The 27,460-nt window shown below is 47.8% G+C and overlaps 2 protein-coding genes across 6 annotated transcripts in view; both read left to right on the top strand.

The window, feature by feature from the left end:
• The first annotated feature begins 1,412 nt into the window (after positions 1–1,412).
• Positions 1,413–9,037, top strand: RNF135 (ring finger protein 135). Of its 2 annotated transcripts, none has more exons than XM_075579920.1 (6): positions 1,413–2,152; positions 2,427–2,522; positions 4,008–4,238; positions 4,977–5,154; positions 5,877–5,969; positions 7,573–9,037. In XM_075579920.1, exons 1-6 carry the CDS (start codon positions 1,601–1,603, stop codon positions 8,094–8,096), a joined length of 1,674 nt encoding a protein of 557 aa, XP_075436035.1. In that variant the 5' UTR covers positions 1,413–1,600; the 3' UTR covers positions 8,097–9,037. The 2 variants fall into 2 exon arrangements, with proteins under 2 accessions (XP_075436035.1, XP_075436036.1); XM_075579921.1 differs by having other exon boundaries at positions 4,977–5,136.
• A 5,871-nt stretch (positions 9,038–14,908) lies between these two features.
• RHOT1 (ras homolog family member T1) overlaps positions 14,909–27,460 on the top strand; it is a 43,970-nt gene continuing 31,418 nt past the window's right edge. For all 4 annotated transcript variants that reach the window (XM_075579922.1, XM_075579923.1, XM_075579925.1 and 1 more), the window contains exons 1-8: positions 14,909–15,064; positions 20,418–20,476; positions 21,971–22,052; positions 22,731–22,774; positions 24,434–24,487; positions 25,315–25,367; positions 26,064–26,172; positions 27,264–27,365. In XM_075579922.1, the coding sequence (XP_075436037.1) occupies positions 15,028–15,064; positions 20,418–20,476; positions 21,971–22,052; positions 22,731–22,774; positions 24,434–24,487; positions 25,315–25,367; positions 26,064–26,172; positions 27,264–27,365 (540 nt within the window). In that variant the 5' untranslated portion in view covers positions 14,909–15,027. The remainder of the gene's footprint in view (positions 15,065–20,417; positions 20,477–21,970; positions 22,053–22,730; positions 22,775–24,433; positions 24,488–25,314; positions 25,368–26,063; positions 26,173–27,263; positions 27,366–27,460) is intronic.

Consider the following 27,460-nt stretch of genomic DNA (forward strand, 5'->3'; position numbering starts at 1 on the left):
GGAGCAGGAACACCTGCAACCAAACTGGTTAAGTATCTAGAAATCTGGGCGGTCTTTGGATCCAAACGCAGCGCGGTTTCGAATGCCGTAAATAAATTGTAGGGTGCCACGTTTTGTGAAGCTCACATCCCTTACGACGCGGACCAAAGTGACACTTTGAAGGCGTTACGTGGAAACGACTCACGCTTTTACACGACAAAAACATCAGATCCTCCCATGGGGATGTTGTAATCCCCCCCTCCGATGCGCTTATATTACAGGGTCAAAATGCCATGGCACTAAAAAGCACCACTACTTTCTTAAATTTTATTTAATCTAAATCAGGACTGGCCAACTCCAGTCCTCAAAGGCCACCAACAGGTCAAGTTTACAGGTCAACGACTGAACCACCTGTGCTGGAGCCGGCATATACTTAATACCTGTCCTGTTGGTGGCCCTTGATAACAGATGTTGACCCCCACCATGGATCCTGGTCTGGCCCTGATGCTTAGCTCTTTCGGTGCCAGAAAGACCTGCAACGCTTTGCTCTGCTGCATGTGGACACGGCAGTACTACTGGTTTTATTAGGCAACCGCCATGGTTGTGTTATATCCTGAGAGGTGAGACCGGTCTCCACCCCTGTCCCAATAACAGGAGGCTGCATCCATGTGATGTAAGGTCTCTCTCCCCCCTCCCCTCTACCTCTTGTACCATGTCTGTCTCTCCTTTACTGCCCCCTCTCCCTGCCCCCCCTATCTCCTCTATCTCTCTCTTACCTCCCCCCTCTGTCTCCCTTACCTCCCCATCTTTCTCTTCCCCGATCGCTCTCCTTCCTCTCCTCTCCCTTTGTGTCCCCCCATCTCTCTCCCTCCACCTCCTCTCTCCGCCTTACCTCTCCAACTTGTTCTCCCTTTCCTCCCTCCACCCGTCTTTCCCTTACCCCCTTTCTCTACCCGCTCCCTCCCTCTCCACTTTCCCCCTCCTTTCCTCCCCTTGCTTTCTCCCCCTTCCTCTACCCTTCTCCCCCTCACTCTTCTCCACCTCCTCTATCTCTCCCCACCCTGTCTCCCCCTCCACTCTCCTCTATTTATCCCTCTCCTCCTCTTCCCCTCCTCTCCACACCCTCTCTACCTCTATATCTCCATACTGTCTCTTCCTCTCTCCCCCTCCCTCTATCTCCATACCCTCAATCCTCCCTATCGCCCTCCCTCTCACCCACCCCTATCTCTTTCTACCCCCCCCCTTTATCTCTCCACACCTTCTCTTCATCTCTCCCCCTCCCTTCCTTTCCTCTCGCCCCCTCCCTCTATCTCTCAATGCCCACTCTTCCTCCCTTTCCACCTCCCTCTCTCCCCACACCTGTCTCTCCCCCTCCCTCCCCCTCCCTCTATCCCTCCCCCTCCTCTCTCTCCATACCCTCTCTTCCTCCATCTCCCCACACCTCTTCATCTCTCCCTGTCTTGCTCTCTCTCCCCCTCCCTGTCTTGCTCTCTCTCCTCTCCCCCTATCACTCCCTCCCTCCCTGTCTTGCTCTCTCTCTTCTCCCCCTATCCCTCCCTCCCTGTCTTGCTCTCTCTCCTCGCCTCCCCCTTCCTACTTTCAGTTTCCTTTTCCCCTAACCATGGCAGGAGAGCAGACTGCTCTGCTCAGGCTGCGAGACAGCGACCTCAGCTGCGATATCTGCATGAACCATTACACCCACCCCAGCACCCTGCCATGCGGGCACACCTTCTGCAAGGACTGCATCCTCCAGCACTGGCAGGGCACCAGCGAGTACAATTGCCCAATGTGCCGGGAGACCTTTCCCACCAAGCCCCGGCTCAGTAAGACCACGGTCCTGGCCTCCCTGCTGGACAGCCTTCACGCCCAGAAAGACCCCTGGGCCGGGGAGCCGTGCCCCTCCTGCGCTGGCCCGGGGGCACTGAAGCTGTGCCTGCCCTGCATGGCACCCGTGTGCCAGGACCACCTGCGGCTGCACTGCGAGGACCCGGCGCAACAGCGGCACCTGCTGGTGGATGCGCCAACTGCAGCCGCGGCCTGGACCTGCAGGCATCATGAGCATGGGCTGCAGTTCTACTGCGCGACTCACTGCTCCCCCCTGTGTCCGACATGTGTACTGCAGCATGCAGAATGCCGACCTGTGCCCCTGCTGGAGCTGTACAAGGGGAACAAGGCAAGTGACTTATTATTTATTACTAGCTTTTATTACTAGCTTGTAATGTAATATTGAATACATGTCCCCCTTCCCCGCTGGCGGCACATCTACCCGACTCCCCCTTCTCCCCCCCCCACCCCCCTCTTGGATGTAGTGCGGGGTGAGATTTGTCTCTGTGTGTGTGTGTGTGTCGGTCTGTGTGTGTGTGTATACATGTGTGTGTCTGTCTGTGTGTGTCTCCCCCCGCTGCAGGAACATGTATTTTTTTGTTGTTGTGATTCTTTTTTTATAGACAAAATTAAAGAGGACAATTGGTCAAGTCGCGAGAGATATTACGGAGAAAGAAGGTGTCGTCGCTAGTAGGAAAAACAGCTATCGCGAGATCCAGGCAAGTTTGTGTTAACATGGGTCCCGCTTTCCGACTGTCCAGTCTCTGACGCGGGTTTGCGGGGCGCGTTGTCGGAAAAGCAAGGACTACCTGTAGGCTGCAAAAGGATTATGACAAACGTGTGTCACAATGAGTGCGTGTTGAGTGGTATATCGCCAAATGTAAATAAGCGATAAAGAAAGGATTGAAACTGTTAAAAAAAAATCAACACACTGTATGTTGATTTCGATACAGAAGGGAAAACACTGCTATTTTTATCCTTAAGCGGCATCTTAGGTTGCGTCCATAGAAGGACAGTCAGCGCTGACCCATGCGGACGCTCCGCGAGGAGCCCCGTCATCCTCAATGAGGATGTCTTGAGAGGGGGCTTCCGCGAGCGTCCGCAGGCGTGCTGAGGCGCTGGGATTTTCAGCCGACAGCAGAACCTGTTTCTGAGCGCGCTGTCGGCTGAAAACCCCCAATCAGAGCGAAGCAGCGTCAACATCACGTCGCCGTTTCTCGGGCTGTTGGCCCAGTGACGTCAGTGCCCCGCCTCCCGATCGCGCACGCTGGCTTGTCTGCTAGTTCATGCAATCGCTCCTGATTGCGCAGACGAGCCTCAGCGTCAGCGCGGCTCCCCCCTCTATGGACGCAGCCTAACATTGAAGACAAAAAAAAACGGATGGCTAAAGCAAAGCCCTCCAAAACCAAATCACTTGAGTGCGCACCACGAAAAAACAAAATATACCATTTAATAAGAATCGTTAATAAGAGTCGCAATAAGGAAAAAGGTGACGGGGTGGAAACTATTCTCACCAAAAAGGGATAAATAATTGCGGAGATTCAGTACAAATAATGCTTCAATTAACAATAGCTAGCGGGTAAAGAATCAGACCCAATTGGCACCAGCATGACTGGGCAAAAATAGGATAGTCAACAAATCAATTGGAAGGGGCATCAGAGATACAGTATGCCTCTCTCTTAATTATGTATAACAGAGGGTGGAAGGTGTGATTTATCGCATGAGCATATAGTAGTAAAGTGTCACGCTGCGCTCACCACAAACATGTTTATGCACCGACCTGCAACCGCGCAGTCCAGTTCGGAGTGCGTAATCCAAGTCGTGTAGCCGGGTCAGGGTCGGAGAGATCTGGGTTGTCTAGGTACTTGCCGTGGTTCGGTGTTGAGAGTGGTAGTTGTCAGTAAGCCGTGGTCCGGGAGCAGAGAGGGTAGATTGGTCGAGGTACGTAGCCGGGGTCAAAGGGTTGGACAAAGTAGGAATCCGCAGTGAAGCCAAGTTCAGGGCAGTTGACAGGACTGGTCCAAGCAAGCTAGGGTCAAAGCACAAACAGAACAGGAACAAACGAACAGCAGCAAGCACACACTCCCCTCCCCCCCCCCCTCGGCGGCGGAACCCTTGAGGCTACATATTAAAAAAAAATATATATATATATATATATATATATATATAAAAAATGTAAGTACCGCTTGGATTGCCTCTTTCAGATATTGGCGTGCGAAATTAAGGAAAATCTTCCCAAGGAATTTAGAGCCATGAAAGATTACCTGGAGAAGCAGGAGAGGGCTTCCTTACGGAGAATCCAGGAAGAGCAAGAACAGGCGCAGAAGAAAATAAATGAAAATATAAACCTACTGAGTGCCGAGATAGAGAAAATGAGGGATATCAAAACAAAACTGGAAGACAATATAGAAAACAACTGGATAAAGGTGTTACAGGTAAACAAGAAACATCACACTTTATCTGCGATATTATAGTTTCTTAATGCTTCTGCCAAAGGGTTCCTTGGAATTAAAATAATCTGCCTGTTTCAGAATATTATTAACAAATTCAGATAGGAATTGAACCCACGACCTTGTGTATTGAAGACCATTGCTTTAACCACTATACTACACCTCCAGTCTCTGGCACACAGAGCTATATGCTTATTATTGGAGACAAATATATTATCGAGTTATACAAAGCTTCTTGGGATGGGCACAGGGAAACCCTAAGTATGGAAAGCAAGAGATGAAATCGGGCCTTGGGCATTACTGCAAGTTAGAGCTATTTGGACCAAGTTGTCCGTCTCTCACTAAAGGATTCCTTCTTCAGGTCTGCAATGTGGTCGTTATATCTGACCAGGTGGGACAATGTGTCTTTATATGACTCCCTGGATCATGTGGACCATATTTACATGAGCTCGGTGGTCTTCACCTGGCTTTGTAGGCAAAGTGGTCCTTATGTGACTCGATGGGCCAAAGTGGTCCTTATGTGACTCGATGGGCCAAAGTGGTCCTTATGTGACTCGATGGGCCAAAGTGGTCCTTATGTGACTCGATGGGCCAAAGTGGTCCTTATGTGACTCGATGGGCCAAAGTGGTCCTTTTTAGGCGTTGGCGCTCTGATTGGCCCTTCTCTGCTGTCATTTCCCGGGTTTGTATGACTCTAAATCAGACATTATTCGGTTTTGCCAGGATGTTGAAATCTACGAGCCGTCTTCTGCGTCAGCGGAGGAAGCTCTGTTCAACGAAAATAGGATTATAGACGTCACCATTGCTGTATCGGAAATGAGAAAAAGTCTCCTGGCGCACCCCCTACTAGAAGAAGAGCCCTCTTCGCCAAGAGAGTTAAAGAGTATATATGATTATAGGCGTATGTAACAGTTACAGACCAGATTAAAATGTGAGACAGCTTTAGTTTTGAAAGAACTTAGACTGGTGGTGGATGTCAGTCTCCGGTAGACTGTTCCAGGTGTGAGGTGCACGGTAAGAGAAGGAGCAGCCGGATACTTTGTTGAACCTTGGGACCATGAACAGTCTTGTGGACTCAGATCTTGCGTGATGAAGGGCTGAGTGTGGTAGGGTGAGGAGCCTGAACAGAAAGTGTTTAAAGGCATGACAGGAAAAATGTACTTTGTACCTAGACTCAAGGGATAGCCAATGTAGTTGTTGGAGCATGAGTGTTGAGAATGGTCCATACATAGAAGTGTATACATGGTGTTCTCGGTCTTGTAATGTGAACCTGCTATAGAAGTGTATACATGGTGTTCTCTGTCTTGTAATGTGAACCTGCTATAGAAGTGTATACATTGTGTTCTCGGTCTTGTAATGTGAACCTGCTATAGAAGTGTATACATTGTGTTCTCTGTCTTGTAATGTGAACCTGCTATAGAAGTGTATACATTGTGTTCTCTGTCTTGTAATGTGAACCTGCTATAGAAGTGTATACATTGTGTTCTCTGTCTTGTAATGTGAACCTGCTATAGAAGTGTATACATTGTGTTCTCTGTCTTGTAATGTGAACCTGCTATAGAAGTGTATACATTGTGTTCTCTGTCTTGTAATGTGAACGTGCTAATAGGCGTTTGCTTGCAGTTTTTGGCGACGGGCCGGAATTACATGAAGCTGCCGCCTGCCCCGACCCGATAGAGGCCGTCCCAGAAACTAATCAAAAGCAGTTTTTACAATGTAAGTGATGTATTTGGATTTCCTTACAATGTATCTGATCTCAGACGCGCTATTAGAGAGGGTTGGGGTTCCTTACAATGCATCTGATCTCAGACGCGCTATTAGAGAGGGTTGGGGTTCCTTACAATGCATCTGATCTCAGACGCGCTATTAGAGAGGGTTGGGGTTCCTTACAATGCATCTGATCTCAGACGCGCTATTAGAGAGGGTTGGGGTTCCTTACAATGCATCTGATCTCAGACGCGCTATTAGAGAGGGTTGGGGTTCCTTACAATGCATCTGATCACAGACACGCTATTAGAGAGGGTTGGGGTTCCTTACAATGCATCTGATCCCAGACGCGCTATTAGAGAGGGTTGGGGTTGCTTACAATGCATCTGATCCCAGACGCTCTGTTAGAGAGGGTTGGGGTTCCTTGCAATGCATGTGATCTCAGACGCGCTATTAGAGAGGGTTGGGGTTCCTTACAATGCATCTGATCCCAGACGCGCTATTAGAGAGGGTTGGGGTTCCTTGCAATGCATCTGATCCCAGACGCGCTGTTAGAGAGGGTTGGGGTTCCTTGCAATGCATCTGATCCCAGGCGCGCTGTTAGAGAGGGTTGGGGTTCCTTACAATTCATCTGATCTCAGACGCGCTGTTAGAGAGGGTTGGGGTTCCTTGCAATGCATCTGATCTTAGGCGCGCTATTAGAGAGGGTTGGGGTTCCTTACAATACATCTGATCCCAGACGCGCTATTAGAGAGGGTTGGGGTTCCTTACAATGCATCTGATCCCAGACGCGCTATTAGAGAGGGTTGGGGTTCCTTACAATGCATCTGATCCCAGACGCGCTATTAGAGAGGTTTGGGGTTCCACAGAATGTCACAATATAATTATAGGGTTCCCTAACCAAAAAAACATTAAAGAACACTGGTTTACATTCTCGTTAATTCACTTTACTGGCATTTGTGGATCTGGACCTGAATATATCATTGTCATTACTGCAATGTGGGCCTAACTGGTACTGTACCTTTTCATACTGTAGACCAGGGGTGCGCAAATTGTGGGGGCATGCCCCAGGGGATTTTTCTGGGGGGACGCGGGCGGCTGCAGAGGCCCCGCGCTCTTCCCCGAGGCATTTAAATTAAATGCCAAGGCATGGCGCGAGGTCTCTGCAACCTCAACTTCCCAGGAATCAGCCGGCTTCTGGTCACGTCGCCATGACAAATGACGCTGCGGGGGTCATGTCACGTGACGCGTAGTCATGGCAATGCATGTCAAATTACGCTGCGGGGTCATGTCACGTGACGCGTAGTCATGGCAATGCATGTCAAATTACGCTGCGGGGTCATGTCACGTGATGCGTAGTCATGGCAATGCGCATCAAATTACGCTGCGGGGTCACGTGACCCTCGGTGTCATGTGACGCTGGGTCACTCGAGAGGGGGGGGTGGCGCGAACCAGGGACCGGGACACGGGGGGGGGGGCCTTGCAGCCTTGCAGCAAATCTTTGCGCACCCCAGCTGTAGACCATTCCCGGCCACCATCTGTATCACTGACCGGCTAGGTGCCAGTGTGTGTTGAGAGCGTAAGATGCTAGCGTGTTATATTCTCATTACAGGGGCACGTGATGTTTCTTTTGACGAATGCACTGTCAGCTGCCGCCTTTCACTTTCACCGGACTTCAAGACTGTGACGGTGACAGAGAAGAAACGGTCTTACCTCAAAAATCCTCGGCGATTCACTGGCAGTCAGGTCCTCTGCTGTCAAGGCTTCTCCACTGGTTGTCACTACTGGGAGATCAGCACCAAGGACAGCAACGGATGGGGCGCCGGAATAGCATCCCAAGGGATCGGCATGGACGACCGACTGGGACGGAATGACTTGTCCTGGAGCCTGGAATGGATCAGGGACCGGTTATCGGCCTGGCACGGAAACAAAGAGCTCCCCCTATGCCCGCTCAGACCGGACACCGTCGGCGTGCTTCTTGACTGCGGAGAAAAGTCGTTAGCGTTTTTTTCCGTGACAGAGGGGATGTATACGCTGCTGCATTCCTACAACATCCGCTTCGAACAGCAGGTCTTTCCCGCGGTCTGGTTATTTGGCATAGCGAGTGGGAATTCGTTAACCATTAATGATATTTAACATTATTAGCTACTCCCCTTTCTTGTCCCGTGAAGCTTAAACGGGACCTACGTTCATGAAATCATTTACCCCCAATGTATCGTAGGTACATCCTCGTATTAACCTCTTATAAACACCGCTACTTTTTTATTTACACACTTCCAAATGTACTTAAGAAAATTAATTATTTTAGTTATTTATTAATTAAGGGATAAGGGATGTATAATAGAAAGCCCCTCCCCCCTCTCTATGTACAGTATACATGAGATCTATTGCTTATATTGTTACCTATAATACAGTTTAAAGAGCAGTGCCGCAATGATGAACAAATGTAGATCATTTTAAGAATGGGACACAGCACCCCCACTATGTGTAGGCCACTGTGACCGCTGCTTTGTGACAGTCACACTTAGCACCGTTTTGTAGATCTGTGCCTAAGTATTAGCACGCCTCAGCTCCGATTCATATGAATGGGAGTAAAAGCGGGCTAAAGCGTTTGTGGATCTGGGCCTTAGGTGGCAGTCGTAGTGTCTTAAAAATGTGACTGCGCCTGGGTAACATAACCCCTTCTGTGCCAAAGTAGCCTATTCATCCCGGTCACTTATTTTATATATATATATATATATATTTTATATATCTATAATATATTTCTAAGTTTGTTATTCCGTTTGTTTGTTTGTATGTCCGAAGCATCGAAATCTCACAAACGGCACGATTTAGCACAACGAAACTTTTACTGGACGTTGTGCTGCGGATTTGTAGGTCAACACAACTATTTCGAGCTTCCAATATGACTCACCTCCCAAATTATGGACATCCTAAATTTCCATCGAGTGTCCTGCAAAAATGTTAGAGCAGGAGCGGGGGGCGTGTCTATTAAGGGAGGGGGCATGTCCTTGGCTGGATGGGGGCTGTGTGTGTGTGTCTCTGTGTGTGTGTGTGATGTGAGATGAGCGGGGGAGATGTGCCAGCGGGGGGGGGGGAGGGGGGAGATGTGCCAGCGGGGGGTGGGGGGGCGGGGGAGATGTGCTAGCGGGGTGGGGGAGGGGGGAGATGTGCCAGCGGGGGGGGGGGGGGAGGGGGGAGATGTGCCAGCGGGGGGTTGGGGGGCGGGGTTAGATGTGCCGGCAGCGAGGGGAGATGCGGCAGCAGCGCAGGGAGATGTGCCGGCAGCTCCCCGGGCAAAGCCGGGTACAAAAGCTAGTATGTTATATATATATATAATGTCTAAAGCACTACACCCCTCTCTGACACTGTATTTAAATAAAAATGTGCAGCTTACCGCTCTCAATGTTGGAAATGTAGGTCTCAATTTATATTTTCTTTAGTTTCAGTGCGTGTGCTGCTTTTCTTGTAATAATATAAAAATATATATTTTATAACGCTTTAAAAATAAATAAAATATCAGTATGCTATAGAGTCTCGTTGATTTTCAGAGGTACTACGGAAACATAGCTGTTGTATGGGGCATTAGGAGGTGTAGCTGTCATAGATAGTTCTATCATAGAGGTATTTTTGTATTTATTTATTTATAAAAATGTGTTACCAGGAAGTAATACATTGAGAGTTACCTCTCGTTCTCACGTATGTCCTGGGCACAGAGTTATAACAATACACGGTTACATTAAAAGAACGGGGTTATACAGTCAATTCACAGACATTTCATGGACAGATAGAGTTGGAAAATTGGGTACAGCGGATAAAGGGCTGGTGAGTTTCAGATTGGAACAGAGAAGTTTTAACATCACCAAACTTCAGCGAACTGCAGCAAACGGCTCACACCCTGTTGCTGCCCTTCGGCTGCGCCAAAGGCTGTCAGCCTTTGGGGCGACGCACATGTACACTGAAAGGGTTCAGATTAAATGCAGCTGTGAATTCAAAGTCCTTTGTCCTCTTGGCTCATTAACATTCCAGTGGGTGGGGTTGACGTTCCACAAAGTACAAGCAAATGTTAACCCTTAGCACGCTGGTCCTGTGCAGAGGGGAGCAGCTCTTGGGAAGCCCCATCAGGGTATTGGTGTGCATATATAAATCTGTCATGTAGGTACATATATAAATCTCACATAGAGGTACAGATGGCACGTTATAGAGGGATATTCTGGAATATTCTGCATTATTACTGCCATTGAATCCGATGAATGGGGAGAAAGAGTGAGCTCCTGCTTCAGATCGATAATACAGTTGCTTATAATAATAGGTTAAGGTGCACAGAGAAGTAAATAAATATAGTGAAAACACAGAGAAGAAACGACTTCTAGCACTCGTGCGTCTGAGTGCGTATGAGTGCACGCTTGGTAGAAGTCCTTTCTTCTCTGTGCTTTCGCATTGAATCCCAGGCAAACTGTGATATTCTGCATTTTCTGCTAGTAAGCTAAAGCTGGCTCCATCCGTACTGTGGGGCATATATTAATCTGCCGCAGAGGTATTGGGGTACACACATATAAATCTGCCGCAGAGGTATTGGGGTACACATATATTAATCTGCCGCAGAGGTATTGGGGTACACACATATATAAATCTGCCACAGAGGTATTGGGGTACACACATATATAAATCTGCCACAGAGGTATTGGGGTACACACATATATAAATCTGCCACAGAGGTAGTGGGGTACACACATATATAAATCTGCCACAGAGGTAGTGGGGTACACATGGTTATAAATCTGTCACAGAAGTATAGGGGTACACATATATAAATCTGTCACAGAGGTATTGGGGTACACACATATAGATATGTCATAGAGGTATTGGGTGCATATATGTATTTATATAGCGCTTCACAGCAGTATTACACGTGACAATCATAAATAACAAATAATAAAAATAACAGATCATGGGAATAAGTGCTTCAGACATAAAAGTAACATTTAGGAAAAGAAGTCCCTGCTCCGAAGAGCTTACAATCTAATTGGTAAGTAGGAAGAACGTACAGAGACAGTAGGAGGGCATTCTGGTAAGTGCGTCTGCAAGGGGCCAAGGTTTATGTATCAGGTGTATAGTGTTAGCCACAGAGCTACTCATATGCTTCGTTAAGCAGGTGTGTTTTAAGGTGGATAGAGATGGTGCTAGTCGTGTGTTCAGGTGAAGAGCATTCCAGAGGTGTGGAGCAGTCAATGAGAAAGGTTTAAGGTGGGAGAGGACTGTAGATACAAAGGGGGTAGAGAGAAGACATGCTTGAGCAGAACGCAAGAGTCGGGATGGTGCATAGCGAGAAATTAGGGCTGACATGTAAGGAGGGGCAGAAGAGTGTAAAGCTTTAAAAGTGAGGAGAATTGAGTGCGAGATGCGGGATTTGATTGGAAGCCAGGAGAGGGATTTCAGCAGGGGAGACGCTGAGACAGATTTAGGAAAGAGTAGAGTGATTCTGGCAGCAGCGTTTAGGATAGATTGTAGGGGAGACAGGTGAGAGGCAGGAAGGCCGGACAACAGGAGGTTACAGTAATCGAGACAGGAGAGAATGATGAGGGCCTGTGTCAGTATTTTGGCAGTCGAGCAACAGATACTGCAGAGAGGTCGAGTAATATGAGCAGAGTGTAATGACCTCTGTGTTTGGCAGCATGGAGGTCATTAGTTATTTTAGTGAGGGCTGTTTCAGTGGAGTGAGCAGTGCGGAAGCCAGATTGTAGACAATCTAGGGGAGAATAGGTGTTGAGAAAATGGAGCAAGCGAGAGAATACAAGATGTTCAAGGAGTTTAGAGGCAAAAGGCAGGAGGGAGACAGGCCGATAGTTATAAAGACAGGTAGGGTCAAGCTTGCTGTTTTTGAGTAATGACTGTTGCATGTTTGAAGGAGGCGGGAAAGGTATCAGAGTAGAGGGAGGAGTTAAAAGTGTGTGTGAGCGTAGGGGTTATAGTAGGAGCAAGAGGTTGTAGGAGATGGTAGGGAATGGGGTCAAGAGGGCAAGTGGTAGAGGGAGAAGAGGAGATCAACTGTGACATCCTCTGTGACAGCGGAAAACAGTTAAGGAAGGCAGGAGGAGAGTTAGGAAGAGGTATAGGATGGGAGGAGGAGGAAACAAAGGACATATGGATTCCACCTTTTCCTTGAAATAGTCGGCAAATTCCTGAGGTGAGGTGGAGGAGGAAGAGGAGGCAGCTGAGGGTGGTCTGAGTAGGGAGTCAAAGACAGAAGAGTCGGCGTGGGTTAGACTTGTGTGTCTTGATTAGTGAACAAAAGTAGGTTTGTTTAGCCTGAGAGAGGGCAGAGTTGAAACAGGATAGGATAAATTTGTAGTGAAGGAAGTCTGCGAGGGTGTGAGATTTCCTCCAGAGGCCTTCAGAGGAACGAGTGCAGGAACGCAGCATGCGCGTGTGGGAATTTAGCCAGGGTCTGGGGTTAGAAGGGCGAGAATGGCAGAGAGAAAACGGGGCATGTAGATCAAGAGAGGAGGACAGGGCAGAGTTGTAGTTCCTGACCAGGTTCTCAGGGTCTGGAGCAGAGCTGAGAGAGGAGAGGGAGGAGCGTAAAGTGGAATCAAAAGCAGGTAGGTTAATAGAGCGCAGGTTTCTGCAGAACCGAGGGGTAGATGGAGGTGGAGAAGGGGAGAAACGAGAGAGAAAATTAGATGATGGTTAGAGAGAGGAAGGGGGGAAATGGAGAAATCAGAGAGAGAATTTTTTTTAGTGAAAACTAGGTCTAGGTAGTGGCCATCCTTGTGGGTGCTGGCTGCAGTCCACTGTTGAAGGCCAAGAGAAGAAGTTAGAGAGAGAAAAGAGGGAGGCCCAAGGGAGAGAAGGGTCATCAATGTGGCAGTTAAAGTCCGCAAGGAGAAGAACAGGGGAGTCAGAGGAGAGAAAGAAGGAGAGCCAGGATTCAAAGTGACAGAGAAAGACAAAAGGGGGATGAGTAGAGGTAGGTGGGCGATAGATGACCGCCACGTGGACGAGGAGAGGAGAGGAGATCTGGAGCCTCAGATTTTCACAGAGAAAATCAGTGTCAGCCTTAAAGGAGGGAAAAGCAAGAGAGGGAGGAATAGAAAGGGTTTGGTAACGGCAGAGAGAGGAGAGCAGGAGCCCCACGCCTCCACCCCTGCCATCAGGGTGCAGAGTGTGGCAGAAAGAAAGGCCACCATAAGAGAGGGCAGCTTCCAGAGCAGAGTCAGACTGAGTGAGCCAGGTCTCAGTTATAGCAAATAGGAGCAGAGAGTGAGAAAGAAGTCATGCACAGACAGGAACTTTTTAGAGAGGGAGCGAGCATTCCATAGGGCACAGGAGAATGGAAGAGAGGAGGGAGGGTGGCAGGGGATGGGTATGAGGTTCGAGGGGTTGACACCAGATGGAGAGGAAATTGCATGTGGGAGGCGAGGACGAAGGCATGTAGAAATAAGACAGGGACCAGGATTGGGAGAGCTGTCCCCAGAAGCAAGGAGGAGAAGCATGGAAAGAAAGAGAAGGTGCGAGGATGATTTGCAGGGGTGTGTTTTGGTGCAGGGGGTATAGCTGTGTGGTGACAGAGGGCGCAGGTAAGAAAAGAGTTCATGTGAACTGAGAAGTGGTGAAGGAAGGAGAGATGGAGATATATGACTAGAGTTAGAGACATACTGAGGCTGGTAAAAAGAAGTGCATGCTGGAAGACGTGAGGTCACAGCAAATATAAATAGTAAAGGTGGCAACACAGCAGTAGTTTAGTACTGAGGTGTGCAGTCTGAGATAGATAATATCCTCCTTTCCAGCGTAGTTCAAATTCAGGAATCAGGACCAGTAGGTTTTGTGTTGTCCCCTTGTTCACTCCTTTTGATCTCCATTTTAAACGCCACACTACATGCTACTTAAAAAGGGCTATTTTAAACATGGGCTGCTATATAATTCTGTCACAGAGATATTGGGGTACATACATGTGTCACAGAGGTATTGGGGTACATACCTATACATGTCACAGAGGTATAGGGGTACATACATATACATGTGTCACAGATGTATGAGGCCCATATACATGTCACAGATGTATGAGAGGCCCATATACATGTGTCACAGAGGTGAGGCCCATATACATGTGTCACAGATGTATGAGAGGCCCATATACATGTCACAGATGTATGAGGCCCATATACATGTGTCACAGATGTATGAGGCCCATATACATGTCACAGATGTATGAGAGGCCCATATACATGTCACAGATGTATGAGGCCCATATACATGTGTCACAGATGTATGAGAGGCCCATATACATGTGTCACAGATGTATGAGGCCCATATACATGTCACAGATGTATGAGAGGCCCATATACGTGTCACAGATGTATGAGGCCCATATACATGTGTCACAGATGTATGAGAGGCCCATATACATGTGTCACAGATGTATGAGGCCCATATACATGTGTCACAGATGTATGAGGCCCATATACATGTGTCACAGATGTATGAGAGGCCCATATACATGTGTCACAGATGTATGAGAGGCCCATATACGTGTGTCACAGATGTATGAGAGGCCCATGTACATGTGTCACAGATGTATGAGAGGCCCATATACGTGTCACAGATGTATGAGAGGCCCATGTACATGTGTCACAGATGTATTTGAGGCCCATATACATGTGTCACAGATGTATGAGAGGCCCATGTACATGTGTCACAGATGTATGAGAGGCCCATATACATGTGTCACAGATGTATGAGAGGCCCATATACATGTGTCACAGATGTATGAGGCCCATATACATGTCACAGATGTATGAGAGACCCATATATATACATATATATATATATATATATATATATATATATATATATATATATATAGCACTAGCAGGGGAGGTCTGCACTTGCTGCAGAGCTGCTCTGGGCTGTGACGTCATACGGAGCCACCTTCGCCTTTCTCCGCTTCGTGTCCCGGCCGGGCTCCCGTAGCCAGGCTTCGCTCGGCAGCGGGGCGGCGCAGTGAGGCGGGAGGACGCCGGGGTCCCCGGGGGGAGGTGTAGGCCGCAGCCCTCACACCGGCAGCATGAAGAAGGATGTCCGGATACTGCTGGTGGGAGAACGTGAGTCCAGAGGGGTTACTCTCCTCTCTGCCCTCACCCCATGGCGGCGTGATGCGGCGGGGAAGGGGTTAATCACCCCCCTATCTGCTGCTTCTCCACCCCCATCTGCTGCTGCTCCCCCCCATCTGCTGCTGCTCCCCCCCATCTGCTGCTGCTCCCCCCATCTGCTGCTGCTCCCCCCCATCTGCTGCTGCTCCACCCCTATCTGCTGCTGCTCCCCCCCCTATCTGCTGCTGCTCCCCCCCCTATCTGCTGCTGCTCCCCCCCCTATCTGCTGCTGCTCCCCCCCCTATCTGCTGCTGCTCCCCCCCCTATCTGCTGCTGCTTCCCCCCCTATCTGCTGCTGCTTCCCCCTCTATCTGCTGTTCCCCCCCTCTATCTGCTGCTCCCCCCTCTATCTGCTGCTCCCCCCCTCTATCTGCTGCTCCCCCCCCTCTATCTGCTGCTCCCCCCTTCTCTGCTGCTCCCCCCTTCTCTGCTGCTGCTCACCCCCCTTATCTGCCCGTCTCCTTGGGTATATATTTTACACACTTATCTATCTCGTATATCTATTATATCTCTGTGTGTGTGTGTGTGTGCGTGTGCGTGCACACACACACATGACAAACATTCTCCACCAATGTCTCTACAATAAATGGTAACCCCTTACTACCCCTATGACACACACATCCTCAAGGATACCTCTGTGGCAGTAATATGCCCCCAGATACCCTGACAGAGCAGATATATCCTCCCTAACACCTCTATGCCAGATGTTTCCTCAATACCTCTATGATATATATATATATATATATATATATATATATATATATATATATATACACACTCTCTCTCTATTATATACAGAGATAAAATAGATATACGAGAGAGGTGTGTTTATATATAGAAGACACACGCATGTTCCATCGCAACATGTAATTCTCCGATCCATTTGCTTAAATGGAGCTATGGCAAATTGTGCGATAAAACGCGTGACTGCGGTGCCGTGTTATTGTGCGATAACGTCTTCTGCATCTGTGCGCACATATAAATGTGTCATCTATATTCCTCATGGAGGCATCTGGCATGGGGCCATATATCTGGCATGGGGGGGCATAGATCTGTCAGATTTTGTGAAACCTATATAAATATATCCAACAGATGTGAGGGGAACAGCTCTATCTGTCGTAGAGGCATCTATCTGAATACTGATGCGATTTGCATAATTCTGGCGTACAGGTTTTTAATGAATAACTTGACTGAAATCTCATTGAGACAATGTTTTTAACAGCATAGCGAGAGAGAAATGTACTTGATAATTTGAGAAATCGATTGATCCATTCTCTGTTGACCTGGGATCCCAAGGAAGTAGGACCTTTTTGTATAATCGCCATTTGTGGGTTTTTCCTTTTAACTTTGCACGCCAAAATTCAGTTTCAATAAAGGGTTTACTGAAGCGTAGAGCTCCTTACATTTCTGTGTATTTGGAATAGTAATATGATGCATTAATAATGTCACTTCGTTGAGTAATTAAGGGGGCAGTCCTATTTGTTTTGTTTATTTAAATTTCCCTTAAAGTAACTTTTTTATTTATTTGTGTTCTGTGTAAATGAATATGTTTCGCTTTTCTCCGGGTCCCCTTAATTTAAGCACGTCGGCTACTTATCTCTAACTGTTGGACTTGTGCTCGGGCCCTGGTGCCTTCCCCGCGCGGAGGCTGTGGGAAAGCGGGTGCTTTCCCTGGGCATGGTCAACGGGCCGTGGGGGGGGGGTGCTCTGGGGGCGTCACGGAGCTGGTTCGCCCTCATTGGGCGAACCGCTCACGTGACCGGCCTGTCGCACCAAGAAATCAGTTTGAACTGATTTCTTGCGCAACGCCCGCTTCCGCACGCCACATGCACGCGAACAATGCCTTAAGGCAGTCTGTGCGCTCAGCGTCCGTGTGGTCTGCAGTACCATGGCGCCAGCCTAATGATTGCTTCATAAGTACTTTACAAAACCAAAAAGAACAGCTTATGTGGCCGGCAAAGCAAACAGTCCTATCAACATAAGACATCCGACAAAGATTGTAAAAACCCTGCAAAGCATTTTGTTTGCCATATAAATGTTGAAACTCGTAAAAAATATATATTCAAAAATACTTTTACTCCAATATAGTGTCTGTCTATCTATTCCTATCCATCCATATCCTTAAATCACCTTTTGAGGAGGAATGGACATTTTTAAGGCCCCAGTTCATTATGCTGTGACGGCACTTCCCATTGCTGGAGAATAGTTCAGCTCCGTTTAAAATTAAATAGTCTCCAGCTCTGGGCTCAAGGGCCATATTTACCAAGTGGTGCTAAGCTCCTTAACACTGAATGGGCTTTGAATGTGCCTTGTGGCCCTACGTGTTTATATGGGGCTCGCATCTACCCCTTCAACCCATAGCCCTGTGGTCATTGACCGGCTCCAAAACCCAGAAAAATTCAGGCCTGGTTACATCTTCAAGAATCAACATGTTTCGTGATCAAAGCAACATCGTCACGAGTTCTAACGAGCGGCTATAAAACGAGCCACGTTTAGAAGATAAAACGGCCTCCGTGCATTTGGGCGACCAGTAAAATCAATGGTCTATCATTTGCCTGCGATAATGAGAGGAGGAGGCCCATTATCTCGTGCGCCCGTCCTTTCCCTGTTTCTGAAGCGTGCGCTGCTAGGGTTACGTGACAATAATGCGCAGGTGTGTGAGCTTCAGAGCCACGTATAAACGGGAGAAGCGTAAGGCGAGTAAGTAATGCCCCTCGTGAGATGCTCTCGCTCCCCCATCTCTTTCACGGGGGGAGGGAGGCGGAATAAGATTTTGGAAGCATCTTGTGGTTGGCAGAGCCAAGACGCTGCTCGGGAAGTCACAAACTCAAATATTGGATGAGACTGCAACAAGGAACTGTGTGACGCTAGCAATTTGGTGGATTTCACCCGGAATCTTCTAAGGGTTTGATTGGCTATTCAAGTCTAAGTGTTGATTGGCGCCATATAGGTCATTGGCATATTCAGATCTTTTCAAGGTTTTTAAGTGTGGATCTGCTACATTTAGCCTATTAAACATGGCACTGTCCTCAGTTCACTTTTTGTCATAGGAAGGACTCTGCTTCTTTAGGTGGACCTCAGTTCAAAGCTGTGAAAACTGCGATGTCACTTTTTTATACAGTATGTAACTTCTGCCAGAAACGCCAGCAATCTATCGCAAAGCAATACGGTAAGAGCAGCAGTTGTCTGGGAATGTATTTAAGTGTTTTGTTCACTGCGGATCAAGGTTACATGAAGGTTACATGATAAACAAATGCCCAATCATTTATCAGCTCACTTAGATAATTCCGTGATAAAATATCTATATCCATCACCATGGCGCTTTGGAGAAGGGGACAGTACAGGTTCAACACTTGTTCCAAAGAGCTTGCAATCTGTCAGACGATGGAAGTTTCTTCTTTAGAAACCAGTGTCTGTGCTGTCGATCTGCCTCCTCTTTCCATTCTCTATCCAGACGTACTGTAAGTAGTTTCCTTCGTAATCTGGTCTTTTCATAAAATGTGCGGCAGGGAATATAATATGAGCTGTTGCACGCGTGCGTTGGTGATTAGAGTTGGTGTTTTGTTAGATTGTAAGCTCTCCGGGGCAGGGATTTCTTTTCCTATTGTCTGATATAGTTTGTTGCATTTATTGTATTATAATTCCCTATATTGGATTGTCTCTTTTGTAAAGCGCTGAGTACATTAGGAGAGAGAGAGAGCGGCTGAGTTAGTAAAGACGCTGATAACTGAGTTTGAAGCGGGGGAACCTGGTTCAATTTACGGTGTCAGCTCCTTGTGACCTTGGGCAAGTCACTTTATCTCCCTGTGCCTCAGGCATCAAAAATATAGATTGTAAGCTCCACAGGGCAGGGACCTGTGTCTGCAAAATGTCTCTGTAAAGCGCTGTGTAAAACTAGCAGCGCTATACAAGAACATGCTATTATTATTATTATTATTCTGCAAAACGCCCAACCCTCTCTAATAGTGCGTCTGTGATCAGATGCATTGTAAGGGACCCCAACCCTCTCTAATAGCATGTCTGAGATCAGATGCATTGTAAGGGACCCCAACCCTCTCTAATAGCGCGTCTGAGATCAGATGCATTGTAAGGGACCCCAACCCTCTCTAATAGCGCGTCTGAGATCAGATGCATTGTAAGGAACCCCAACCCTCTCTAATAGCGCGTCTGAGATCAGATGCATTGTAAGGAACCCCATCCCTCTCTAATAGCGTGTCTGAGATCAGATGCATTGTAAGGAACCCCAACCCTCTCTAATAGCGCGTCTGAGATCAGATGCATTGTAAGGAACCCCATCCCTCTCTAATAGCGTGTCTGAGATGAGATGCATTGTAAGGAACCCCAACCCTCTCTAATAGCGCGTCTGAGATCAGATGCATTGTAAGAAACCCCAACCCTCTCTAATAGCGCGGTCTGAGATCAGATACATTGTAAGGAACCCCAACCCTCTCTAATAGCACGTCTGAGATCAGATACATTGTAAGGAACCCCAACCCCCTCTAATAGCGTGTCTGAGATCAGATGCATTGTAAGGAACCCCGACCCTCTCTAATAGCGTGTCTGAGATCAGATACATTGTAAGGAACCCCAACCCTCTCTAATAGCGCGTCTGAGATCAGATGCATTGTAAGGAACCCCAACCCTCTCTAATAGCGTGTCTGAGATCAGATACATTGTAAGGAACCCCAACCCTCTCTAATAGCGCGTCTGAGATCAGATGCATTGTAAATTCTTCTGTATTTGATACAATTTTCCAATGACCAGAAAATGGCAGGGAACCCTGGTTGAAAAATACTGGTGTAGAACAATTAGGCTCCGGGGAGGCGTGTGTACACTTTGCACAGGATGCGGAGCAGTACAAGTTAAACAGCATCTCCCTCGGGGAGACCATGTAATAGATGGACCTGTTTTATTTACTTTTCTTGCTACACGGGATAGCTGCCTAAAAGATATTTTAATATTTGGAATAGGGGAGTTTTGGTAATATAAGAAGTAGCGGTTCACTCTCTACCACAATTTGGCAACTGTTCTGTAATACTGTATGCAGTTGATAGAGGATCAGACCTTTTTTGTTTGACAGAAATGAACTTTGAGCCATTTTCGGACGAAATTTCCATTAATCTTGAATAAGCCCATACATGCCAATTGTCCGGGTAAGAGAGGCCATCGGGCTGTGTCCGGTTAGGCCCGCGAGGGGGTCTCTCTCGCTGCGGCCTGTTAATGGAAATGTATTCCGTTGCTGCAATATACGTAAATAAGAAACGCCCCCAAGTACTGTAACTTGGTATCCGTTTATTTTTTGCAGCCAGAGTTGGGAAGACGTCGCTGGTGATGTCACTGGTCAGCGAGGAGTTTCCCGAAGAGGTAAGACGTCTGGTTACATCGCTGGGGCAGGAGCTGTGTCGTAGCAAAGGGGTCTGGCGTCTAAATGATCGTTTATTTGTATAGCGCCAACATACGCCACAGCGTGGTACAATGGGGGGGACAGAGACGTACACATAAACAGGATAGCATACAAAGGACAGACCAGCGCAAACGGGTACCGCTTACAAGCTAGATCAGGGGTGGCCAACTCCAGTCTTCAAGGGCCACCAACGGGTCAGGATATCCCTGCTTCAGCACAGGTGGCTCAAGCGGGGATATCCTGAAAACCTGACCTGTTGGTGGCCCTTGTGGGGACGATGGGGCAATGTTGAAACAAAAGGTAAAGGGGGCTACTCGTTGTGGGATGGAGTATACATCAGGATGGAGTATGGTCCAGCCGCACAGCTGATCCCATTAATGTTTGGGGGTGGTGGTGATAGGGGGTGTAAGCGTGGAGTTACACGGCTGTGTCCTGGTTTGGAGAGGGTCCCCGCTCTGGAAGCTCGGGCTCAACACGAGACCGTTTTATTTTTTAGACTTCCACTTTTATTAAAAAAGCAATCCTAACGTGAGCAAAATATTTCTTCTCAGACTAGATCTAACCCGCACCCCCTTACTATGTGCCTAATACTCTAGCAACATATTCAGGGGCATATTTACCAAGTGGTGCAGTGCCATAAAACCGCTCCCGGCATCGGAAAACGTCCAACGGGCCATTTCTGGTGGATAAAGGGCCTTGTGGAGTAGCACTGCTTAGTAAATAAGGCCCTCAATGTTTAGAGACGGGCAGTATAATGTCATACAAAGTTATTTTTTGTTTGGAATGACGCCGAGTCATACACATGGCGTTTACAAGTATCCTCTCGCAGGCATATCAAGGCGAGATGTGAAGGTACCCGGCAGGAGTTGTCCCCACAAGGCCAATGGCTCGCGCTCTTCCTCACTTCTCTACTGCGTTATCATCACATGCTATACTCCGAAACGGAATGTCAGTGGTGATGAGCTTATTGATGGTGGACACTGCATAGTGCAGAAGTCTGTGCCCCTGCAGTTACTGCAGCAGTCCCGCATGCTTGCCTTTTGGGGGGAGGGGGCATTTGTATTTACTTGCCTGAACCCGTTGGTACCGTGAAGCTGATCCGTGGTCCCCCGACCTCCCAGGGACATCCCGGTTCCCAAGCTGCCAAGGATGTTGTCCACTGGGCAAGAACACCTTGTCCGGGAGACGCCATGCTCCCCCTGGCAGCACAGCAATAGGAATACATCACGGATTTCGATTGGTGAACCCCACAGCCATATTTGTAGTATTCTGAGACCTCGGGAACCCCCTTGTCTTTTGAGGCATTAAAAACAAAAGGGTTTTTAGGGGGGTGAGGTGGGGGATTGTGGCTTCACATTGTTCTGTTGCAGAAGAGTTTGCCTGCCCTCCGATTTCTCTCTCCAGAATCGGCATGGTTTTAGCCCCCTCTGCTAACCCTCACTTTCCATTCACAGGTTCCGTCCCGGGCTGAGGAAATAACCATCCCTGGTGATGTTACCCCTGAGAGAGTCCCAACACACATCGTGGATTATTCAGGTACCTATCCGCCAGTCTGCTCAGTTACTCGCATGCTGAATGTTCTCAAACCGTGCGGGCAACGTATTCACCACGTAGAACGGCGTTTGGAGGTACAGATCCTGCCCTGAAGAGCGTACAGTCTAATATTGATACCCGGGGGGGGGGAGGGCTTTCCTAAGGAGACCTGACATTGAGATGGAAACCAGGTACAGCTGCTTCACAGGCCTTGTTCTTGCAAATGGCTTCAAAATTGGTTTATAAACTTGGGGGGGAGGAGGGTTTCAAAATTGCACACTGCCAGAATTTTGTCAAATGTTGCACGAATTTTGCATAATTTCCCAATTTAGTGACAGTGACAAGTATATGCTGGACCGTGGGACCCTGCACTTTGCATTTTAATGGGTTGGACCATTTTAATCTTTTCCGTTTTGGCGAGTTTTGCAGTTTTTGCAAATTATTCTGTGGAAAAGGGAACATTTTCGCTTGATTTGCGACCTTAAGCGATAAACGTCTGCTACTTATCACGAAGCTGTTGTTTTGGCCCAACGCTGATAATCATGGAAGATTTTAGCTCCATTTCAATAAGGGGGAAGACTTCTTGGCTGTGGTTTCGGTCCCGAAGCTCCGACGAAGTGACTGTGTATTTGTTTGTTCAGTAATTAAAATATATGTTCTTTTGATTGTTTCCTTTTGCAGAGGCCGAGCAAACAGATGAGCAGCTTTATAATGAGATCTCACGGGTAAGAGGAACAGGATTTTATCTGAATAACGGAACGCATGTCTCAAATTCCTCCTACGTTCGGGGTTATTCGTGCGCAGACCTGTCTCGATTCGCTTCCCAAACCATGCCTTTCCATTACCAAAAAAAAATCACCCGGGAAACCAATCGTTCCAATTCTCCAAAAAAAAAAAATTATTGCAAAATCCGTAACAAATATCAAAAAGAACCAAGTTTTTGAATAAACTGTTGTTGAACCCCGGGACAGCTGTCACTAGCTAAAAGGGGTTAGTATACTATATAACAGGACTGGGCAACTCCAGTCCTCCAAGGGCCACCAACAGGTCAGGTGTTCAGGATATTCCTGCTTCAGCACTGGTGGCTCACGTGCTGTAGCAGGGATGTCCTGAACACCTGGCCTGTTGGTGGCCCTTGAGGACTGGAGCTGGCTACCCCTTGCTATCGAAGGTAATGAACTTGACTTCATTTGGGTTACCCCGTGACTATTGCGAATACTGCTGGCTATTATACTGATTAGTGTTGGCAGAACTCGAAACTTCCAAATCCCCCTGTTTTTTGTTCCCCTTTGCCGGCGAGCAGTGTGCTCATACTGTGCTCATATTGTGCTCATATTGTGCTCATATTGTGCTCATATTGTGCTCATATTGTGCTCATATTGTGCTCATATTGACCACTTGGGGGAGATCGTCTTGCAGCTTTGTGCTGGCTGTGCGTTTACTGTGCTGAACGGAGGAAGGTCGCCTCTCAGCTGTTGGCAGCAAAACGATTTAACCTTCAGGAAAGGCAACCTCCGATGTTACCGCCACAGAGACGACCAAATGAAATGGGGATCATCCAGGACATTGAGCTTGTAGGGCTGATTCATTGGGGTTCAGATAATGGTCCGAAAAAAAGTGCTCTTCTCTGTATTTTATTAAGGAATGGAGCTGTGCAAAAAGGGTTATTTAGGTACCGATTTTTCGTTTGTTTTTGACGCATTCCTTTGCATGCTGGGGGATATGCCGATGTAGCCAGACTCCTCCCCAGCGCAGCGGGCGACAAAGCGAAAGTCTGCGGCGCTGGGGACAGTGTCTGCTGGGGGAGGGGGGGAGGTCCATGCCCCTAATGGGAACCTCTGCCACGTTAATCATTCAGAGTATGTTACAGGGACAACGTAACGACACGCGGGTGATCTGGATAGGCGTGTTTATTCAGCCACAAAATAACAGCGCTTTAACTTCAGCATAGATAAACCAACGGAAACGTAAGCCCTTTTCCCAGAAAGGGGCAATTCTAGTCCAGGATGGAAACACAGCCCAAGGGTCAGTGTCCCAGTAACAGACCTTCTGGCAAGCTGACCGCCATTCAGCGTTTCCGGAGACGCTTCTCTGATTCAGACAGGAACCTTGAACAAGTGGGAGCTCTGGGCTCTTAAAGCAACTTTAACGAGGCTGCTGGGACCTGCTTAATTAACCCAGCCTTTTCTCAAGCTGGGATTAACCAGGTCACTGTTGGACTCCAGACATATACATAGGCCTCCCAGGCATAGTGAATTCACCCTGTCACAAGTAAAAAAAAATATTCCAGAGATTAGCGCAGTCTTTAAAAAAAATAAATGTTATAATGTGGTCTGTTTTCAATATATCAATTGAATATCTTTTTGTTTTTTTTCTGTTTTAAGGCAAATGTTATCTGCATAGTGTATGCTGTCAACAATAAGAACTCCATTGACAAGGTATGGTAAATAAACCTTTTTTAGCATGTGTCTGGAATGAAAGAACCTGGTGTGATTAGTCTGCGCAAAGAGTAAGATTGTATCCCAGAGTGGCAGAGTTGAGTCTTACGATATAATGTAGATTTTCTAGGGTTAAGCACCTCGGACGTTTCAGGTGGGCTTGTATAAGGCACGACAACTTCTTTACTGGTAAATTCCATGTAACACTCCCCATTCCCCTCAACACGGCGAGACTGCACGATTATAAAGTTATACACCTGACAGAGGGATGAACGGGCCTAATGTCTCATTTAGAACTAGAGCTGGTGCATGTGCCTGTGTGGTAGTGATATCGCGATCTTAAGAATTGGTTGATACTGTTGTATCGTGACGTTATGGTAATCAGTCAGCCGTGGGAATCTGTGGCATGTAAAAATACCGAGATGCCAACATAGAGGATAGCGTCACCCCTCCTGCACCCTCTACCCCTCCTGCACCCTTACCTCCCCCTTTAATGGCCACACCCCTCCTTCACCCTAACACGCCCTCCCCTCTTCCAGGGGTAGCTACGCACCCTCTGGCCCTCGTCCCCCTCAAACGTAGCAGAACCCCTTCTAATGATGAGTTTTTCCCCTCTGAATAGATATTTATTGTAAAGCATGCTGCATCAGAACAGATTTCTTAATATCGTTATGTGGCTATTGTTCTTGCTTAACCTCACTGCAAAGCTATAGATTGGTACCATTTAGATAATGTGTGGGTACATGTTGCACGGGATTCCCAGGGTAAGCCCACCTTCTGTACGTCCACCTGCAGTGTTCTCCACTCATCATTATTTGGGATTTCAGGTGACCAATCACTGGATCCCTCTAATCAATGACCGAACGGACAAAGATAGCAGGTAATCTCGCCACGTCGCGCCTCCTGCCACGTCGCGCCTCCTGCCACGTCGCGCCTCCTGCCACGTCGCGCCTCCTGCCACGTCGCGCCTCCTGCCACGTCGCGCCTCCTGCCACGTCGCGCCTCCTGCCACGTCGCGCCTCCTGTTCTTAAAAGATATGAACATATGCCATTCTTCTACTCGTCAGATGACTTCTCACACCGCGTCATGTAGGAGGGCAGCTTTATGTAGCTGGCAGAGACACATCGATTTGTCTTTCTTAGCAAAATTAAATCCTCCTGAAAATAAATGTGTTTTAGAGTGAAAAATGTATAGATTTAGTATTATTTTACCGATTCCTTTGTCATGCTAATCTTCTCTGGTCCTTGTCCTTTTCCTTTGCTGCTTTGTGCAAGATGGTTGGCCAAACAGATAGAAGATGGATTGGCAATCTACCTGCAAATACAGTTTACAAGCGGTCTTATCACCGAGGGCTTAGGTGCCGTTTGTAAAAAGCCGCCTTTGCGTTTGGTGACTACAGCGTTAAGCGTTAAACTTAAAACAACCACTTTTCTGAATTTTTGTTTTCAAAGAGGTGTCGCTCCTTCATTCAGTCTTCTAAACATGCCACTGCCGTCTCATTCACTTTGGTCTCGGGAGCAAAGTCTGTGTTTTTTTTAATGATTTTTTTTATTTTTATTTTTATTGTGTTTCCAGGATCCCTCTGATCTTGGTGGGGAATAAATCGGATCTGTTGGATTACAGCAGCATGGAGACCATCCTTCCCATAATGAACCAGTATTCTGAGATTGAAACTTGCGTGGAGGTGCGTCCGAGGGTTGCGTCGATGCTCGCTCGCGTAGCGTGTTATTACTGGAAACTTTGCCCAGGTTCATATTAGAAGTGTTGTAATTGTACTTTGTTACGGTGATTTGAAAGATGGCTTTCAGCTGCAAAAAAGCCTTTGCATTAAGTTTCACTTCTGTTAAAGAAGCAATTCCCCCTCCCCCATTTTTTTTACAGGGTGTAAATTGAGGGAATCCCCCGAAGCTGAATGGCGTTATTTTCAGCTCCGGGGACCCCTTGGTTCTTAAGATAATTACCAGTAAACTTAAAGTTTACATCGCCCTCCAGGGGAAACAAAATGGCTGCCAAATCTCAGGCCAATGGGACGCTGCAACATCGGTTGTGGCTTCCTATTGGACGGCTGTTTTAAATCTCCCTTTAAGAACCAGGAAGTAAGACTTGTAACTTCACTGGTGAATAACTCCGGAACTGGGCGGTTCCTGCAGCTGAAAGTAACGCGGTTCTGGGGGGAGGTGGGTGTTGCTAGGGGACATCTCTACCAAGTCCTTTTGGTTTCCAGCAGTGCTAACCACACACACCACCCCACACACCCACTACCCCACACACCCACTACCCCACACACCCACTACCCCACACACCCACCACCCCACACACCCACCACCCCACACACCCACCACCCCACACACCCACCACCCCACACACCCACCACCCCACACACCCACCACCCCACACACCCACCACCCCACACACCCACCACCCCACACACCCACCACCCCACACACCCACCACCCCACACACCCACCACCCCACACACCCACCACCCCACACACCCACCACCCCACACACCCACCACCCCACACACCACCCACCCCACACACCACCCACACACCACACACCCCATCCCTGTGCTGTTACACAATACCATGTGATAGGGTTTTTTATTGTACCAAAAGGGTTTGTGTTGGGTTTTCATTGAAACGCATAGTATCCTGTCCCTTCTCCCGTCTACTCTGCCCCACCTTGTAGTTAGTTACACTTGTATATGTTGCAGATGCTCCCGGGAGCATTGAGTTATCCTCATTATAATGACTTGTTTCCGTCTCTTGCTAGTGTTCAGCCAAAAACTTGAAAAACATATCAGAGCTTTTTTATTACGCTCAGAAAGCCGTCTTGCACCCCACAGGCCCGCTGTACTGCCCCGAGGAGAAGGAGGTAAGGACATTGGGTTAGTTGTGTGCTTATCTTCTGTGCCTAACCTGTGTCTTACACAACCACGCCATTTCTCCCAGTTTTGCTGGGTTTTGGCA

Source organism: Ascaphus truei, chromosome 22 (assembly GCF_040206685.1).
Source record: "Ascaphus truei isolate aAscTru1 chromosome 22, aAscTru1.hap1, whole genome shotgun sequence".
NCBI lineage: Eukaryota > Metazoa > Chordata > Amphibia > Anura > Ascaphidae > Ascaphus > Ascaphus truei.